Raw genomic sequence first — 19,995 nt, forward strand, 5'->3', positions numbered from 1 at the left:
TTATTTGCTCCATTATCTTTCAGGGTACAGAAGTTAAGATGGCTGGCCTGTAATTCCCTGGGTTGTCCTTATTTTCCTTTTTATTGATAGGCATTATATTTGCCCTTTTCCAGTCTTCTGGAATCTCTCCAGTCTTCTATGACTTCTCAAAAGATAATTGCTAATGGCTCAGCTATCTCCTCCTTGAGTATTCTAGGATGCATTTCATCAGGCCCTGATGACTTGAAGACATCTAATTTGACCAAGTAATTTTTAACTTGTTCTTCCCCTATTTTAGTCTCTACTGATCCTACTTCATTTTCACTGGCATTCAGTACGTTAGACGTCCAATCACTACCAACCTTCTTGGTGAAAACCAAAACAAAGAAGTCATTAAGCACCTCTGCCATTTCCACATTTTCTGTTACCCCCCCCCCCATTGAGTAACAGGCCTACCCTGTCCTTGGTCTTCCTCTTGCTTCTAATGTATTTGTAGAATGTTTTCTTGTTACGCTTTATGTCTCTAGCTAGTTTGATCTCGTTTTGTTCCTTGGCCTTTCTAATTTTGTCCCTACATACTTGTGTTATTTGCTTATATTCATACTTTGTAATTTGACCTAGTTTCCACTTTTTGTAGGACTCAAAAAAGAGTTTTAGATCATTGAAGATCTCCTGGTTAAGCCAGGGTGGTCTCTTGCCATGCTTCCTATCTTTCCTACGCAGTGGGATAGTTTCCTCTTGTTCCCTTAATAAAGTCTCTTTGGAAAAACTGCCAACTGTCTTTTATTGTTTTTCCCCTTAGATTTGCTTCCCCTGGGATCTTACCTACCAACTCCCTGAGTTTGCTAGTCTGCCTTCTTGAAATCTATTGTCTTTATTTTGCTGTTCTCTCTCCTACCATTCCTTAGAATCATGAACTCATCATTTCATGATCACTTTAATCCAAGCTGCCTTCGACTTTCAAATTCTCAACCAGTTCCTCTCTATTTGTCAAAATCAAGTCTAGAACAGCCTCTCCCCAGTAGCCGTCTCCACCTTCTGAAATAAAAAATTGTCTCCAATACATTCCAAGAACTTATTGGATAATCTGTGCCCTGCTGTGTTATTTTCCCAACAGATGTCTGAGTAGTTGAAGTCCCCCATCACCACCAAGTCCTGTGCTTTGGATGATTTTGTTAGCTGTTTAAAAAAAGCCTCATCTACCTCTTCTTCTCAGGCGGGAGGGGGTACAGATCTTTCCTTACCTGGATGACTGGCTCCTCAAGGGGGACTCCCGCTCCGAGGTAAAGACCCACGTGGAGCTGCTCCTATTGACGTGCACCGGTCTCGGCATAGTGATGAACGAGACCAAATCAACATTCGTTCCCGTCCAGCGCATAGAGTTCATTGGGGCCCTGCTGGACTCCTCGAGGGCCACAGCCTCTCTCCCCCTGGACGGGTTCGAGACCCTAAGGGATCTCATTGCCTCAGTCATGGCTTTCCTGGTGACCATGGCGAGGGCGTGCCTTCGAATTCTGGGCACATGGTGGTGTGTACGTACGTGGTCCGCCATGCCAGACTCCGTATGAGGCCCCTCCAGATCTGGCTAGCCTCCCAATTCTCCCAAGCTTGGGACGGCCTAGACAAGGTGCTCACAGTTCCGTCCCCGATACTGGGTTCCCTTCAGTGGTGGTCTTGCCTGAGCAATATGCTGCAAGGAGTTCCCTTCCAGGATGCCAGCCCATCCATAGTCCTGGTGTCCGATGCTTCGGACCTCGGCTGGGGAGCCCCCACAGGGAACGTGCAGACCCAGGGAATGTGGTCGACTCCGGACTTGTCCCTTCACATAAATGTCAGAATTCAGGGCGGTGTGGTTGGCGTGTGTGGCTTTCCTCACGCACCTCCGCGGCAGGGTGGTCAGGGTCCTCATGGACAACACCGCCACCATGTACTACATCAACAGGCAAGGTGGGACTCTCTGTCTCTAGCCCTCTGCCGGGAAGCCCTGAACCTATGGATGTTCTGTATAGCCCACGATATCTTCCTGAGGGTGGCCCACCTCCCGGGCGTCTGCAATAGGCAAGCGGACCGCCTCAGCAGGGTCTTCTCCCCCGCCCAGTAGGAGTGGTCGCTTCACTCAGAGGTCGCTCATCGGCTCTTCCGAGAGTGGGGAGTTTCCCAGATCGACCTGTTCGCAACCCGCCAGAACCGGCTTTGCCCCCGGTTCTGTTCGAGGGGAGGGGTGGGAAAGGGTGCAATCTCCAATGCGTTCCTCCTACGGTGGTCGGGCCAGCTCCTCTGTCTTTCCCCGGTTCCCTCTCATCGCCAAGGTCCTTCAGAAGGTGAAAATGAACAAGGCGAGAGTCATTCTCATAGCCCCAGCGTGGGCCCATCAACAGTGGTACGGGCCCTTCCTACGCCTCTTGGTGGCCCCCCCCGAGGACGCTGCCGCTCCGCCCGGACCTCCTCTCCCAGGACGGGGGGTGCCTCCTCCATCCCAATCTGGCTGTGCTCCACCTGACAGCGTGGCTAAACGAGGAGGAAAACAGGTGTTTGGAGCAGGTAAGGCAAGTCCTCCTGGAAAGCAGGAAGCTGTCCACGCGTTGGACGTACGTGGCAAAGTGGTCCAGGTTCGCCAGGTGGGCGAGTAAGCGAGGAGTCTCCTCCTCCACCACACCTCTCCAGCTTATCCTGGACTACCTCTTATCCCTTAGGGCCCAGGGACTGGCACCTGCCTCAGTCAGGGTGCACCTGGCGGCCATATCAGCCTTCCACCCGCTGGTGCAAGGGTACTCGGTCTTCTCCCACTCGATCTCCCATTTCCTGAAGGTCCTCGACCGTTCATTCCCGTACGCCAGACCCCCCCATGCCGCAATGGGACCTCAACCTGGTCTTGTTCTGACTCACAGGGCCCCCCTTTGAACCTCTGGCCACGTGTTCCTGGTCTCACCTCTCTTGGAAGGTAGCCTTCCCTGTAATGATCACGTGGCCCGATGTGTCTCGGAACTTAGGGCCTTAACCTCAGAACCCCCCTACACAGACTTCCACAGGGATAAAGTCCAGCTCCACCCACACCCGGTGTTCCTCCCGAAGGTGGTCTCCGCCTTCCATGTGGAACAGAGCATCTTTCTTCCCATGTTCTGTCCTAAGCCCCATTCTTCTAATGAGGAATGCTGCCTCCACATGCTCGATGTGCATAGGGCGCTGGCTTTTTATCTGGATCGGACCAAGCCGTTCCGGAAATCCTCGCAACTCTTTATTGCCTTGGCCGAGCGGGGGAAAAAGGGCAGCCTATCTCCACCCAACGCTTTCCCGCTGGATCACTTCGTGCATATGCATGTGCTATGATCTGGCGGAGTCTCCCTCGCCATCGATCATTAGGGTGCACTCAACGAGGGCTCAGGCCTCCTCAGCTGCCTACATAGCCCATGTCCCTATCCAGGACATTTGTAGGTCAGCCACTTGGGCCTCAGTTCACACATTTACTTCGCATTACGCGATCGTCTCCCAGTCTAAGGATGACGCTGGGTTCGGCAGGGCGGTACTTCATCCCGAGCTATCATGAACTCCTATCCACTTCCAACATTTATTGCTTGGAATCACCTACTGTGGAATACACATGAGCAATCACTCGAAGAAGAAAGGACAGTTACCTGTTCTGTAACTGGCGTTCTTTGAGATGTGTTTCCACATCCCGCTCTCCTTCCCCTCTGTTGGAGTTGTCCGGCAAGAAGGAACCAAGGGTGGGGGAAGTGCACAGCTCCCCTTATAACGCGGTATAGAAGCGCCATTCTAGGGGTCACAGTAGCGCTCCCCCAGTACAGGTATTGCTAAGGGAAAAACTTCCAGGACCGGTGCATGTGGCGAGCACGCACACCTACTGTGGAATACACCTGAGCAACACATCTCAAACAATGCCAGTTACGGAACAGGTAACTGTCCTTTAGGTTGTTTGGATACAGGCACAGGTGGAGGGGACAGGAGCAGCGTTGGAACTGGTGATGCAACCCTTCCTAATCATAACGACTATATTACAACTCCCTCTTTCAAACTCCTCTGTTCTCTAGCTCCCCTTGGTCGTTTAGTCTCTTGCTTTTAAGGCCTTCTCTCTTAGGTCAGCTGTGCCCCGTCGTTAATCACACAGGGGGAGGGTGATCACAAGGCTGATTGAGGCTGATCAAGGCTGAGCCAGGGAACAAAGACTCACAGTCCCGAGACACACAATCCCAACTGACCCGTAACTGAAATAACCTGAAAGAGAGAGAGAAACAGCCAAACAAACTCACTCGCCCCAAAGTTAGTACTCGCACCTTCATTCAGCAGGGGGATCTCCTTCTCCCCCTTTCAAACTTCCCTGTTTGCGGTCCCCTATTCACTAGCTCCCCTTGGTCACTTAGCCTCTGGCTTTTAAGGCCTTCTCTCCTAGGTCAGCCTTATCACACATCGCATCCTTTTGACAGCAGCCTACCTATCGCACACCCAGAACATGATTGCCAATGCTCCCATCAGAAACTTTGCAACCAGCCATGAGTAAGAGTTGTACGACTCTGTGATGACTGACATCTTTGGTCAGTGAGGAACCCCCGTGAGGGATCTTTTCACATCCCACACCAACACCAAATGCACCCGTATCATTCCAGGGGAGGAATTGGAGCTCAATCACAGGGAGAGGCTCTAGTCATTGTTTGGTTGGATCGCATGAACTACACCTTTTCCCCTTGCGCCTCCTACTATGAGTAATTTACAAGATCAGATGAGAGAAAGCAACAACCATCCTGATCACCCCCTTCTGGCCTTGCCAATTCTGGCTCCGACTTCTTCCCTGCATGTCAAAGCACCCTCCACTCATGCTTCAGATGTTCCCAGAGCTACTGACCCAACACAACGGCAGACTCAGACATCCCAACCCACACACACTTTGATGGCTTGGTTTTTGGATGGACACCTCCACTAGCACAGGAGTGCTTTTTAGCAGTGAGAGAGGTCCTTTCAAGCTGCAAAAAAGGACTCCACAAGATGCTTGTTTTGCACCAAATGAACACATTTCACTTCTTGGGCTACACAACAGGGCCTTATCCCTTATCTCTGACTGCTGAACAGTACCACTTTCAAAAGTTACGTCTCTGGACGCATGGTGCATTCACATAACCTCAGTGGAATACAGATAGGGCCCACACATCTCAAAGAACCTCCAGTTACAGGTAAGTAACTTTGTTTTCTCTACTGGGGAAGAACGCCTCTGTGCACCTGGTAACAAGTCCTGGCAATGTTCAGGAGAGATGAGTTTGATCCTAATAGCTCCTAGTGGCCCAGAAAGGAATGGCTCCCAACTAACTTGTAGTCAAGTATCAGGGGTAGCCGTGTTAGTCTGTATCTACAAAAACAACAAGGAGTCTGGTGGCACCTTAAAGACTAACAGATTTATTCGGGCATAAGCTTTCGTGAGTAAAAACCTCACTTCTTCGGATGCATTCATAGAATGCATCCGAAGAAGTGAGGTTTTTACTCACGAAAGCTTATGCCCGAATAAATCTGTTAGTCTTTAAGGTGCCACCAAACTAACTTGTAGATGGCTAAAGCTTTTCTCTTTTTTCGGAGAGCCTGTTCTCAGCTGAACACCCAATTCTAGAACATCTAGTTCCATCCCAAACAGAGAGCCGTCTCCCTGACAGCCAGGCCCTTGAAGGGGTAGAGATCTGTGTATAAGGATATAAATGGGGTAGATAAGGCATGTCCAACCTGATGGCACTTATCCTGGTACCTCAGAACCACCTACCAGTAGGAATCAAAACTTTGTGTAAGAAAAGTAGTGCTATGTGCTGCAAAACAGGTTCATATGGCCCTTTTTACAGGCACTGTATAAAATCTGTTTGATTACCTTAGCCTTCAAGTTAGTTTCAGAGTTAACTCCATGTGATAGCTGCTGTATTGTGGTCTATAATAATCTATCTAAAGGTGGATCAGTGTCCCTGCAGCCCCTTGTCAAATTCATGCCAGGTTTGATGCTTTTGAAAGAATCCACATTTAATAGCCTTATGTGTCATAGGATATTAGTGTGGTCCTGTAGTATCTAGAAGCCTGAGACATGGACCAGGACCCCATTATGCTAGGGGCAGAACAAATGCACAATAAAAATACAGTCCCTGCCCCTAAAACCTTGCAAGCTAAGTATAAGAGGTAATGGCTACAGATAGACAGGGAGTACAAAGAAACAATGAGACCGTATTGATCAGCATGATGGGCAGTGATCTCAGCACACCAGCAGCCTAAGAATCGTGAAGTTTTGACAAAGGAGAGGTTTTTTTAAAGGAATTTTTTGAAGAAGGATAACAAGGTAGCTATGCAGATGTTTAGGGAAATCTCCTCCCAAGCATGAGGCAGCATGGGAGAAAGCACAAAGATGTGTGTTTGAAAATTTAACAAGTGGGCAATGGAGGCTGGTATTATGGACAGATCAGAGGTGGGAGTTGACATCTCAATAGTGAACGAAAGATGATGGTTAGGGTTCAGATTGACTGTAAAGATCCTTGAAAGTGGAGACAAGCAGCTTATGTCTGATGTAATAAAGAAGGGGGAGCCAGTGGAGATTAAGGAGAGGAGTGACATGGTCAAACTGAAGGTCTAGGAAGATGAATTTTGCAGCAGCATTCTAAATGGAGTAATTTTCATTTGTCAGGACTAGAGGAAAGAATGTTGCGGTAATTAAGATGTAAGATAATGAGTGCCTGGATGAGAGTTCTAGTTGATGAAAGCTCCTTTAAAAGAATCACTTCCTACATCTTATGTAGAATGTCAATTTCCTGGTAGCTTCAGTTTGTAGAATGAGTGAGCTGTCTAGAACTCTCCAATGGAACTGATTAAATTCAGAGGTGGCATGTGGCTTCTTGTGTGAGGGAGATGGCTCAGGTTCTCATCCTCTGCTGCCACATGAAAGAATTAAAAAATCTTAAGAGTTTGAGATTTTTCCATTTGTCATATGCTAGGAAACTGAGACACAGGAAAGAGATGGACGATTTCATCCAAGAAACACAACTACAAAGTAATTGTTCCATTCTTTGCTGTTATGTTTGGAAGAATTGCTTTTCTTCTACCACAGTGGCTGAGATTAGCAAATTTGCAAATTACTCTCCTGAGGTCTATAATCTGTAGAAGGGCCCCATCTGCAACTCTGAGCTTCTCTCCCCCTCAACATCTGTTAGTTTAATCTGTGGCATCCTTCAGGGCTAAGTTGGTGTCCTTAGCTAACTAGATAGAAGCTGAAGGAGAGTGTTTGACTCTCGCTCAGCTTACCTGTGGAGATGTCAACATGTACAAATGCAGTGACATATTCTTAAAGGAAAACTCCTCCTCCTTCCTTCTGTGTTTTGACATGTGCGGGAAGTAGGTAGAAGTGTTGTGCCAGGCCACTTCTCATTGCTGTTGATTTGGTGGGGGAATGGAGGTGTGAGAGAGCTACCACCGTGGATTGCTTTTGCTGTTGCAGGCACTGTGTTTACTTATACTATTTATTATTATTATTATTTATTATTAATCAGGGATAGAGGGAAGAGAGAGAGTGATGGTTTCTATACTTCAGGCTTATTTGAAGCATGTTGTCTATTCTTGAAATTACTATTTTCAATTATTTTAAGGCTCTCCGAGGAGCTCTGGGCTCCAACAAAAGTAAAATCTTGTACAAATGTCTGTCGTCTTGAATGATTTAGAAATACATATTTAATTCATTTGCACAGTAGAAGTGGCTAAATTCCTGTTTGTTTAACCTATGTAAAATGAACATGCTATTTTTGGTTGCAAAATAACTTTCAATAAAAATTGCTGGCAGTTCCTTTTTGCACCTTATATTTTACAGTCAGTGTTTGATTGTGGGACTACCAGACATGTAGGATCTGAAATTCTCTACTTGAAGTGAGGAAAGGGAATCACTTTGTTAATTAAGAGAATACCAGGGTTAGCCATAGGAATAATGTATAGGCCTGATTTTATTTATTTTAAATAGGATAGATGCATGATTGCATGTCTCTTGTGGTGTGCAGTCACCACATATGCAAATCTGGCAGTGGAACATGGAAATGCCCAACAAGCTATTTGCATATGCAGGTTCCACCGGGCCCAGGCATGGTAGATGGCAGCTGTTTACAACTGCATATCTAACTTGTTAAAATTATAGCTATTTTAGTAACTGACTTGGGTGTGGTCTAGATGGCCTGTTAAGCTTTTCTTCTAAACGCCAACCTAATTTGTACATGTGACTTGAAGATGTAAAATACATGGACCCATCTGTCATGCAGTAAAATCTGGGGGGGTTTCAGTGCTGTCATATGCTCAGGTAGATATCTATAAAGATAATATTGTATTGTGTGGGAGTATACCCTCTTTGCTTTGTGTACGGGCTGAGAAGTTCAGTGAGATGACCACTTAATAGAAATGAGTATGGATACTATGAATTTAACAAAGCACTGGGTATAAGTAGGATTTTTACTAATGTACTAGTGATGTTGACATGATCAATGAAAGAAAATAGCAAAACAGACGTAATATTTTTTCTTGGCTCTGTGTCTGTTGACGCAGCTCTGAAGCAGCTGCTGCTATCTCTAGTTTCTTTTTCTCTAGAGCTGATTTTTTTTCTTGAATAATTGAAGTTAAAGTAAATGATAAATAATTGTATTTAACTTTATAATATGAATAAAATGCATTAGTTCCTTCATTGATCTGTATAGCCTTGTTCTTGTAAGTCATGATACTTGCATCTGACACCTTTTGTGTCTTACCTGGGTGAAAAAGAAACAAAGGAGAAATATGGTTTGGAAACCTTATGGTCCTAAAAAATGTTGAAGTTGGTGAGTAGCCTTGGGTTATTACAGCACTGACAATGTGTTAAATTGCAAGTGGTGTGCTCATCATTTGGGAGTAGGTATGGAAGGAGGGGGAAACAGCAGGGTCTGTTTGCTGTATTAAGCTGTGAGATAGTGTCTTGATAATCCTTACCAATTTCCTTCCTTTATCACCTTTTCTTCCATAGGATGTTGTACTTGTAAACCTCCAACTGAGGGAGAATGATCAGTGGTGTTCTTCAAAGCCAGCAAATGCCACTCTTGTAGTGGACATGCTAGTGTAAAATGTGGTGGCATTTCTGTGAAAGCAGAACTGGAAAAAATTCAAATATCTAAACACTTCAGTTTTGCAAAGAAAGAAACAATTTTAATTGTTGCCAGTTTTTTTAAAATGGAGAAGTAAAGTGGAAGATAACTACCTTTCTATAAGAGGCTAAGTAAATCAGGCATTTAGCGAGAAGCCATTTTACTGGACTTTGTTATATATCAGCTCCAGTCCCTTTTCCCTTTGGACTAGAGAGGGGCCTAAGCCCCAAAAATTAAATCTGCAACCAGATTTGAACCTCCAGTAGTTCCAAGGGATTTGGATCTTCTCTTTTGTATTGGGGACATCTTTGCTCTGAACTTGCATTGCACTATGAATCTATGGTTTTGCTGTAATCTACAAACTTTCTTTGAAAACCAGTTTCTTTTTTTAAAAGCGTAAGATTTGTAAATAGTCCTCTATAAAATCCTGAGAAATATTGACAAACTACATACATATTAGTTTCCACTTTGATATATACTATTTGTCCTCCCCCTTCTCTGTAGGCTTTTGTGGATTTCTTCTCTCGAGGCCTCCATGCGGAGTACAAGAGCAAGGGCATCATTGTACAGGTGAGTGGAGTTTGTTTCATTTAAGTATCCCTGTTATTGTGTGGTTACCACAGTAACAGTTGCTGTCTTGGCAACAAAAGGAAATCATCCCATTCACTCAAAAATGTGATGATGATAAACCATTAAAGATACAATTTCCATTTTTGTTTGTCCCAGTAGCAGTTGTTTCTGAACTCTTCCTGTTGAAATTAAGTATAAATGACTTAAAAACAAAAACCAAAGATGAGTGTTACAAATCATTCAATATTAGAAGATCAATGTAATTGACTGCACCTGTTACGATTTTAGCTACAATATATTCCATAAAACTGATTGTAGTTATGTACTAGACTAGTTACAACATTCCTTAATCTCCTGGTATGTTTGTCATGACATTATGCACCAGAAATCCAATAGCTAACCACACTAAGGACTAGAACACAGAACCTAAATGTCCTTTAGTTTATCACTAGTTAAGAATGATGCTGGCAACTCTAATAAAGTTTGTAACAGTAGGATCTCTGCACTCGCAGTTGCTTACACTATGGGGAACTGTAGCAGGAAGAACAGCTTTGCATCGGGGAAATAGGTTCATTTTGAATATCAGATTCCAGTTGTATAACTTCACAACTTGATATTGGTTTTACCTCATTTAATAAGTTTTTATCTTTGCGCTCTAGTTTACCTGCAGTAGCTTAGCTGTGTTTACAGTAGAACAGTAAACCATCTGGGTACAAATTAAGAAAACCAGGGCTTAAGAGCACTGAATCAAGCTATGTGACACTAGCTGGCTTTGTTTGCAGGACCTTGGGGAAACCTTTCTGTAGTTTTGTATCTCACACCTCTTTGCTTTGAGTTTCAGAATTGTTTGAACTCAAAAACTCAAAGCAATACACACATGACACCAAGTTTTGCCTGTCTTTGGGTGTCACAACCAATGATTTTTTTTTTCATGGTTTTTACCCCAGAGCATAAATCATCCCAGGGTTGGTGAGAGTTTCATAAGGCCCTATCTACTCTACAGGTACAGATGTTATTTTTGTAAACACTCATCTGATCTCATTACAAACATGGTTGAGTTGCGTCCATAGCTACCACTTTGCCTGCCCATATTTTGTATCATGTGATGTTAGAAAATCATGGTGGCTTTCTTAGCGCTTCAGTAGCAGTTAATGCTCAGAGGACATACATGTGGAATATCAGGTGCAACATATGAGGCAATCTACTCTGGGATGTCCTACCACAGAAAGCTGGAAGGAAAGGAGGACTGACCAGGCAGGTTACACAGTCAGGGAAGCAATGCTACATGATGCAAAAAAAAGAAATATTTTTTAAAAAAAATCTTTCAAACAAGGTACAGGAGAACAGTTGTGAGCGGCCAGTGTTAGTGAGTACTAGCCATGAAGTGTCTGGACACAAACTAGGTTTTCACTAACTGGTTAAAAATGTCTAAAATCTGTTGAGTACACATGTCCTTAGGCAAGGAACAACTTGTCTGTTTCATGGATTTTCCTTTTTAGAGCATAATAGAAACATATTGCTTGAAATGCCTTTTGTCCTTATTTCTCAACAGTATTGTGCGGACAGTGCTAGGAAAAGGACAACTGATTCAATAAGCTATTGCATGCAATGTCCTTACAATGGCTTCCTTGTTTAAACCTACACTAAACTTTTTCTTAAAATTCCCAACTGTTGCTACCACTGGTGCAATTTCAGTAGGAGTACCAATGGTGAAACTTTAGTGTTGACAAGGCACTGGCGGCTGATAATGTTTTAAGTATTGTTGCACAGACCTGCTCTGAGCAGGAATAGATGACATGGTAATGAAAATGCAGTCAACATGACGCTTTTACACAGTCAAGAAAACTTACTGTAAACACTGGAGAGCCCCCCTGGAGTGCAGCTTCTAAAATTTTCTAGCTCTGAATGTAGAGAAGCTGAGAACTTGTGTATTTGGCAGACTTAAACTTTACTGAAAGCTGTTTCTCTGTGTTAGGTTTTCCTTTCTTCCCGCTAACAAAGTTTTCCCCTAGCTACCAGCATGTTTTCCTATAGACTTTGATATCCTAAATGCGTCAAGCTAATGAATAGTGTCAGCCTGGCTTTTCTTCTCTGGCATGCTGGCTCTCTATTGTTGGTAGCTCCCCATCTCCTCCCTAAATTTAAATGAATAGCCATTCTGAGTTGTGTGGGTCTAATAGCTGGTGATCAGAATTTCTTATGCTAATTGTAGTAAGTTATTGGTCTTCTTTCTTCCCTGCCCCAGTCTGAGCCCCTGTGCCTACCATTAATGAACCCTAGAGGCATACCTTTAAAGCTTGGCCAACGTGTCTCCTTCATTCCCTTAGGAGTACTTCAGCCTCTTGAAATCTGAAGTATGGGGTTCATCACTACAACTTTCTCAATGGTGAATAGACTTTGAATTCCAGACTTGCATTTCCACTTGAGGTAGCTGTTTAAAATGGCATGTCCTCAGCTTATACCAGACCAATAGAAAACACTTGTGTGAAAAGCAGAAACACACAACAGCTTGTTAATATACTACTTCTGAAGCTCAGTACAAGTTGTAGCAATGCTGCCCGAGTGAAAATGCCTTCTCTTTGGAAGCCAGGTTCGATCAGTGTGGTTGTATTGTAATGCAGAGAAACTTTTAGGTTCAGAAACCAACTCCTCTCTGGCTCCAGAGGCCACTTCCAATCTTCAGTTGGAGAATAGCAACTACATAGCTTCAGGGTCAAGTATTCCTGTGCATGTATGGAGAATAGGATGAAAATCTATAGTGGAAAGTAGCTGCCAAGAATGAAAGGAATATGGAAGAATCTAAGGATTTCTCTCAAGACTAACTTGCGAGTTTCCTATTAATGGGGGTGCCCATGCTCTGTCTGCAGAAACATGATTCTCCATGGAATAGTCAGTCTGAAGGGGTCATTGGGTGGTTCTTCCTTCTGTTCATTCTGTTCTTATTTTCTGCTTCAGAACAATAGGCAGGGAACAGCTTTCTGTCGATGTTGGGCATTTTTGCTTCTTTACAAATACTTTTACACATATTTTAAAAGTATAAGGAAGGAAAAAATCTTAACTCTATTTACATTTCTTCCTAATCCCTCTACTATAGTATCCCGGCAGTGGTATAGTACTGGATTTTCTTTTACACTTTTGTCTTGTTTGAAGGATTTTCCTTGAATATCTGAGATTTTTTGTTATTCTGTATAAGTAGGGGTCTTTTTTTGGGGGGGGGGAGGATTGTGGGCATTAAAGAGGCTTTTTCATAGAACCCTGAAAGTACCTTCCTGTACCTCTGGGTGGGTGGTAGTACCAGAAGATCTGAATGCAGCAGTTTCTCAAGAAGCATCAGTATAAAAAGATTATGATCCAATTTGTCTTCCTTCATATAGGGAGTGAGTGTGGTTTACAAGCTAGTGCATAAGACAGGGACACAGGACTCTGAGTTCTATTCGTAGGTTTCCCACTGATTTATATGATCAGCTGCTCTACAGACTTTTCTGGTCTGAACAGTGTAGTGTGTTATATGCAAGCACCCGGTTTTATCCATAGCAAACCTTGCTTTGCTTACAGCCTTTCAATCTCTTGATCCCAGTTGAATAAAACATACCTCTGAATAGTTTTACCACTTTTGTATTCCCTAGGAAAAATTAACAGCTTTTAGGACATATAGGAGCATTAGCCCAAACAAAAGATCGCATTCTTAGTGAGAGATGGTAGAGTTAATGTTTCTGAAGCATTTTTTTCCACTATAGAATGCAGGAGATAAAATGTTGTTCCGTAGTCTTATAACTTTTAACTACAGTGAAGTGTTTAGAATAATGGCTAGAGAACGCTACATATAAACTATCAGCGGTACAGCTTATTCCCACTCAGTGCTCAGTTTCTCTGTGCAGACAATGAATTATCTTTCGGCACCATCTAGTTGTGCATCTAAGTAGTGCAATTTGTACATAATTTTTTTTTGTTTCAGAATGGTGTGGATAGTTAAGATTGAAACTGTATTTTGCCCAAATTTGCAGAAAGGTGTTCAGAGAAAAAAAAGGGTATGTCTTAAAAGAAAAACTTGCTATAGTTTACTTCAAATAGCTTGTCCTCAAAACTTCATATGAAACTTACTGGAGAGATGCTGGCAAGATTTACAGCCTGGAGACTTGAAAAGGGATTTTGGAGAATTTATTCATTTTTGAATTTGGAATTGCCAGATAGTCAGTCAAGTTCCAGCAGACGTTTGAAAGGCAGCAAATGAAAAGTAGAACCTTTTAATTTAAAAAGTATGGGCAAAATGTTCAAACTTGGATGCCTAAAGTTAGGCACATACATTCATATTTAGACACATGAATGAGTGGTGTGGTTTTACAGAGATGCTGCTGACCTATAATGGGAGTTGAAGGCATTTACACTTCTGAAAATAAGATCACTTTTTAGGTGACCAGATAGCAAGTGTGAAAAATCGGGACGGGGGTGGGGGGGTAATAGGTGCCTATATAAGAGAGCCCCAAAAATCAGGACTGCCCCTATAAAATCGGGACATCTGGACACCCTACCACTTCTATTAAAGTGCCTTTATCCACATTTGAAAATTGTGTGCTAAGTCTTTAACCCTTTTATTTGCAAAGAGCCTTGAAAGTATAAACTGATCACTGGGAGTCTTGTTATGATGACTTTTAAAAAATGCACTGGGGGGGGGAAGCAGGGAGAAGAGGAAATCCCACTCTGCATTAGCCATTCTTTTCCCTGAATTCCCCAATCAAGTCTTGTGCACATAGGAATGTTTCAGCCCACGCAGAAATGTACCCCCTTGTGGAATGGAACACAACAACTAGCAATACTTTAGAATGGGAAATGGACTTCCTTATGCAACTAAAGCAACAAGAAATCTGGGAAGACAGAATGAAGTTACCCAAAATTGGAATTAGCTCAGAACAGTGGAGCTGACACTATTCTCAAAGTTCCATGAACAAGCAAAAGTACACTGATTTGAAATCCTCTGCAAGAGACTTACCCATCACCACACTCCTTAATGTCACTCTGCAGCATTGGTTTGGTAACAGCTCTGCCTATTGAATCGTGAGCCCCACTACTGCACCACCTGGATTCTCCTAGCAGTTCTTCTGTCCAAGTACTGGTCAGGACCAATCCTCTTTAGCTTGTGAAATCGAACAACATAGCCCTAGGTTATATGTCTATGGATTATTAATTCTCTTGAATCCTGATTTTGTGTGTGTGTACACACACACACACACACACACACACACACACACACACACTATACACACTATACACACTATACACATGATAGATTGTGATTTCACCAAAAGGTGATTCGATTTTTTTTCTTAAAGTTTAACTGAAGTTCATACTTTTTTTAGAATCCAGTACTGCTAGCTACAGGACACCTAATGTACTCTATGAACTTTGTGGCTTCTTGCCATCTTCAGTAGTTATATGTAGAAACTGCCTGAAAACACACTGGGGACTATTTGGGGAATCTGTTTTTACAATTTATTATTCTGATAATGCTACAAAGTTTGTTAACATATTCATAAATGATCTGGAAAAAGGGGTAAACAGAGAGGTGGCAAAATTTGCAGATGATATTAAACTACTCAAGATAAAGTCCTAGGCAGACTGCAAAGACCTACAAAAGGGTCTTACAAAACTAGGTGACTGGGCAACAAAATGGAAAATGAAATTCAGTGTTGATAAATGCCAAGTAATGTACATTGGAAAATGTAATCCCATCTATATATATATAAAATGATGGATTCTGAATTAGCTGTTACTACTCAAGAAAGAGATCTTGGCGTCATTGTGAATAGTTCCCTGAAAACATCCACTCAATGTGCAGTGACAGTCAAAAAAGCTAACAGAATGTTGGGTATCATTAGGAAAGAAATAATAAGACAGAAAATATCATATTGCCTCTATATAAATCCATGGTACGCCCACATCTTGAATACTGCATGCAGATGTGGTCACCCCATCTCAAAAAAGATGTATTGGAATTGGAAAAGGTTCAGAAAAGGGCAAAAAAATTATTAGGGGTATGGAACGGCTTCTGTATAAGGAGAGATTAATAAGACTGGGACTCTTCATCTTGCAAAAGAGATGACTAAGGGGGGATATGATAGAAGTCTATAAAATCATGACTGGTGTGGAGAAAGTAAATAAGGAAGTGTTATTCTCATAAACAAGAACTAGGGGTCACCAAATGAAATTAATAGGCAGCAGGTTTAAAACAAACAAAAGCAAGTATTTCTTTACACAACGCACAGTCAACCTGTGGAACTCTTTGCCAGAGGATTTTGTGAAGGTCAAGACTATAACAGTGTTCAAATAAATTAGATAAATTCATGGAGGACAGGTCCATCAGTGGCTATTAGCCAGGATGGGCAGGGATGGTGTCCCTAGTCTCTGTTTGCCAGAGGTTGGGAATGAGCGACAGGGAAAGGATCTTTTGATGATTATCTGTTCTGTTCAATTCCTCTGGGGCACCTGGCATTGGCCACTGTCGGAAGACAGGATACTGGGCTAGATGGACCTTTGGTCTGACCCAGTATGGTGGTTCTTATGTTAAGAAATTGCAGTGTCAGGGAATGCCTTGGTGTAAATGTGGAATCCACCTCTTGCTGACAAGGCTGTAAGCATGTCTCTTCCAGGCCAGGCACAGTAGTGGGTCATTAAAACTGAATAGCTGTCTATTCAGGTGGAAGGATCTTGAGGACAACGGTTTAGCTGGAGCCTTGGAGAACTAGTTTGTGAAGGTTGGTGATATGAAAAGTGGAAAAACACCAGCACTAGAACAAAGGAACCAGGTGTTGATAGGGGGACATATAAACTCAAGGGACTCATTGAACAGGAAGCTTTGGATAGGAAAGAAGAAAATAGAGGCAGGCTTTTGTAGCATGGGTCCTTTTTAAATGCTGACCAGCCAAGGTCAGAGACAGCTAGCTGACCTAGAGAGAGGCTCCTTTTTTTTGAAGGGAGGACTATAGGGAAAGGATCCTTGGTGCACCAGAATACTCTGTCCAGGCCCAAAGAACTCTCCATAGTGATGAGGAAAGTGAGGTAAGGGAAATATATACAGGCATGTCTTATTTTCTTGAGATCTGTGTGTGTCATGCTGTTAAGTAAAGAGCAATGGTCTTTATAATTCTGTGGAAGTCTGTCTGTCTGGAGTTTTTGGGGAAAGGTTGTGTTTAAGCTACTGGGAGGGAGCAGAGAGGGACGGCAGTGGTCCCAGAGGCTAGGCAGTTGGACTGCAGGGTCTCTTCTCTCAGAGGCAAGTGCTAGTTAGACAGAGGCTCTATATTTGGAGAGCACACCTAGAGACCCCAAGCCAGGATATACAATATGAGCTTTGTTTCTTCTTGCCATGCTCAGTAGATGTACATAGAATTTTATTGAAAATACACTTCACTTACTGTGATCTCTTTTCCTACCTACAGAGTGTTCTACCATATTTTGTGGCTACAAAAATGTCTAAAATCCGCAAACCAACTTTCGATAAGCCCAGTCCTGAAACATACGTAAGAGCTGCCCTGGGCACAGTAGGCCTGCAGTCCCAGACCAACGGATGTCTGCCACATGCCATTTTTGTAAGTTACCTTCAAAAAGGGGATGTTACTCATTTTGTGTGGTCCTGAGTATGTTCTGCATGTATTCTGACCATGAAGGAAAGAGAATTACATTAGTTTCGGTTTTTTTTTAAATCCTGAGACTGACAGTTGTTCTTTCGTACTTAGTCCTAATTTTGTCACATTTGAAAATGTAGAAGAGATTAATTTTAAGTTCGTTTGGTGCAGGTGATAATAGTTGGAGTTTTTTCTTTTAATTTCTTAGGGCTGGATCTTTTCTCTTCTTCCCACCTCAGCAGTCATCAACTTGACAATGCAAAAACACAAGGAAGTGCGGGCTCGCTACTTAAAGAAAGTGAAGGAAAACTAAGTTGCAGCAACTTGATCAGATGTTTTGACACATGATGGCTCAGTACCCACAATTCAGCATGAAATAGACTTAATCACATTTAAAATTTTCTCTTATAGTTTTTACTTTCTAATGGGACCAAACACCAATTTGGGGTGGGATTATGATATAACATGATTTCTTTCTGGCCTCAACTTTCCAATATTGATTTCAAAATATGCTTGATTTGTTGGTCATATGTGACTATGGGATACTAACTGGATTTAATCATTAGCTTTATGTAATGTATTTATACCAATGAATAAGGAATTGTATCTCAGTGCAAGTAGCTTGGTGATAAAAGAAAAAACCCACAATAAAGAAAAAACCCACAATAAAGCAAGACACAGTGCTAGGGCGTCTTAAAATACATTGAAGTCAGATGGCCTGTGCTTACTTAAAAAGAGAAAATGGAAGTTGATTTCCAAAATGAAAAAATTAAAGTGATGGCCAAAGGCCAGTTATATAACCACCACCTGTTTTCTGTGTTGTGCATGTTTGGGTGAAGGGAAGAATGGTGGCAGTTTGTCTCCCAGATATACTGCTGGGAGAAAACATGGTTATTAAAAAAGGCAAGCTAATGTTCATTGATGTAGCCACTCCCCAGCTCAGCTTCAGAGTGCTTGCGAGGATGCTGTATGGCTAGTCTTCTCGTGATGTCTCCCCATGTTTCACTTAGCAAGCTGTATGTGTATTGGGACACCAGGGAGAAGTATGTGTAACTTCCCCTGGGCAGAGCTGCCCGGCTGCTATGTATGAGTCTCCAATAAAACCATTTCCAGGCTAGTGTCAAGTTAACTAAAAATGGGTGGGCTTTCTCAGTTATTTTTTGTTTTACATCCTAAAAGACCACTCATAGCTTTCATCTAGTGTACTAAAATGGATTCTTGAACCAACATTTGATTTTTTTGTGTGTAAATTTGAAGGATATACTGTAATCTGTTTTATGAAGTGGAGGGAAGTGAGCCAAAGTGTACAATGGGAGTGATTGCTATATATATTTTAACATCCTAAAACAGCAATTGTTTAAGTTCTTGCATCTTGAATATTAATGCTAACTTTTCAAAAATATATTATCTTCTGGATTTGTAATGACCTTTTAAAAAGATTGATGCCTGCTGTAATCTGTAGACAGTTGTAGCACAATGTAGATAAATGGTACCAGTTACACGCTGCTTGTTGGTTGATCTGTAAAACACAGTATTAGTACTTGAAATGCAGATCTTGAAATTCAGTGCTGTCTTTGTTAGGGCTGCTGGTTAAACTCTTTTTCTGGCACATGCACCAGTCTGTTCTCCTCTGTGGGCCTGCTGATATAAGAAGCTGAAACTTTGAAACCAACTTCTATAAATGAATGTGCAAATTAAAAACAATAAATGCATTTAAATGTAGAGAAACTGCAGAATCAAGTGCTTCAAAAGTTTTTGTTTCTAGGCTGAGCCATGAATGTATTTTTACACCGTGAAAAAGTCCACTCTGGGAGAGGAGTGGGTTTCTGGATTACAAAAGATTGGATTGCTAAAATATTGGATAATTTTTAATAGGATATGTGAAATAAAAGCCATCCTGGTTGGCATCGTCGGGTTGAAAGTTTTAGCCCAGACGGAATGCTCCATTGAGGCTGCACTATCCTTATCTCACCATGGGGGAACATTGTGTGTGTAAAGTCTATACTGCCCCTGCCTGTGTCTGTTTGCTCTGTAGATAAAGATTTTGGTCTCCATTGACATCAAACTCTTTACCAGCCATAAATGTACTAAAACTGTATTTTAAAAGTAACTTACATGGGCAATAGCTTCATCATTTTTAGTGATGCTAGAAATTCTGTGATCTGGAGTTGTTTATTGCCCTTGAGAGAATAATTTAAAGCTCTGTTTTTAAGTTAAATGTGTTGTATTGAAGCATGAAGGGGCTAACATTTCTGTACATTGAAAATACATGAATACCGATGCAATGGTGCTGCTCAGGTATGAGATGAGGATCTTATCCCATAGCTTTTATTTTGGAGTTGGGGTGATTGAATGTGGGTGGATTAGATTGCATAAGGCCACTGTTTCTTGGCTTGCTTTGGAGAAGACATGGGGTTATTTGACTAACTAATTCTGTGTATATTCTTTTTCTAACACGCGCACACAGAGAACTGAAATAGTTAAAATAAAAGATTTCTCCTGAACAGTTAACTCTTGTTTCCTTTTTTAAATGTTTTGTCCTGCTTCATTCAAATGATAACTGGTGTCTTGTATACAGGGCAGCACAACACTTGAAATGATCCTTCCCCACCCCAAAGAGAACACCATTACTGTGGCTTCCTGCTTGTCAAGAATGACAACTAAAAGTGGCATTTGTTGTTGTTGTTTTTTGTTATATCAAAGTAAACCAC

General features: G+C 42.3%; 1 protein-coding gene across 1 annotated transcript in view; it reads left to right on the plus strand.

The window, feature by feature from the left end:
* Positions 1-19,795, plus strand: part of HSD17B12 (hydroxysteroid 17-beta dehydrogenase 12) — a 154,958-nt gene extending 135,163 nt beyond the window's left edge. The window contains exons 9-11 of the mRNA XM_054027955.1: positions 9,600-9,665; positions 17,099-17,248; positions 17,493-19,795. Of these exons, the coding sequence (XP_053883930.1) occupies positions 9,600-9,665; positions 17,099-17,248; positions 17,493-17,597 (321 nt within the window). The 3' untranslated portion in view covers positions 17,598-19,795. The remainder of the gene's footprint in view (positions 1-9,599; positions 9,666-17,098; positions 17,249-17,492) is intronic.
* The last annotated feature ends 200 nt before the right edge of the window (positions 19,796-19,995 follow it).

Source organism: Malaclemys terrapin, chromosome 4 (assembly GCF_027887155.1).
Source record: "Malaclemys terrapin pileata isolate rMalTer1 chromosome 4, rMalTer1.hap1, whole genome shotgun sequence".
In the NCBI taxonomy this organism is placed as follows: domain Eukaryota; kingdom Metazoa; phylum Chordata; order Testudines; family Emydidae; genus Malaclemys; species Malaclemys terrapin.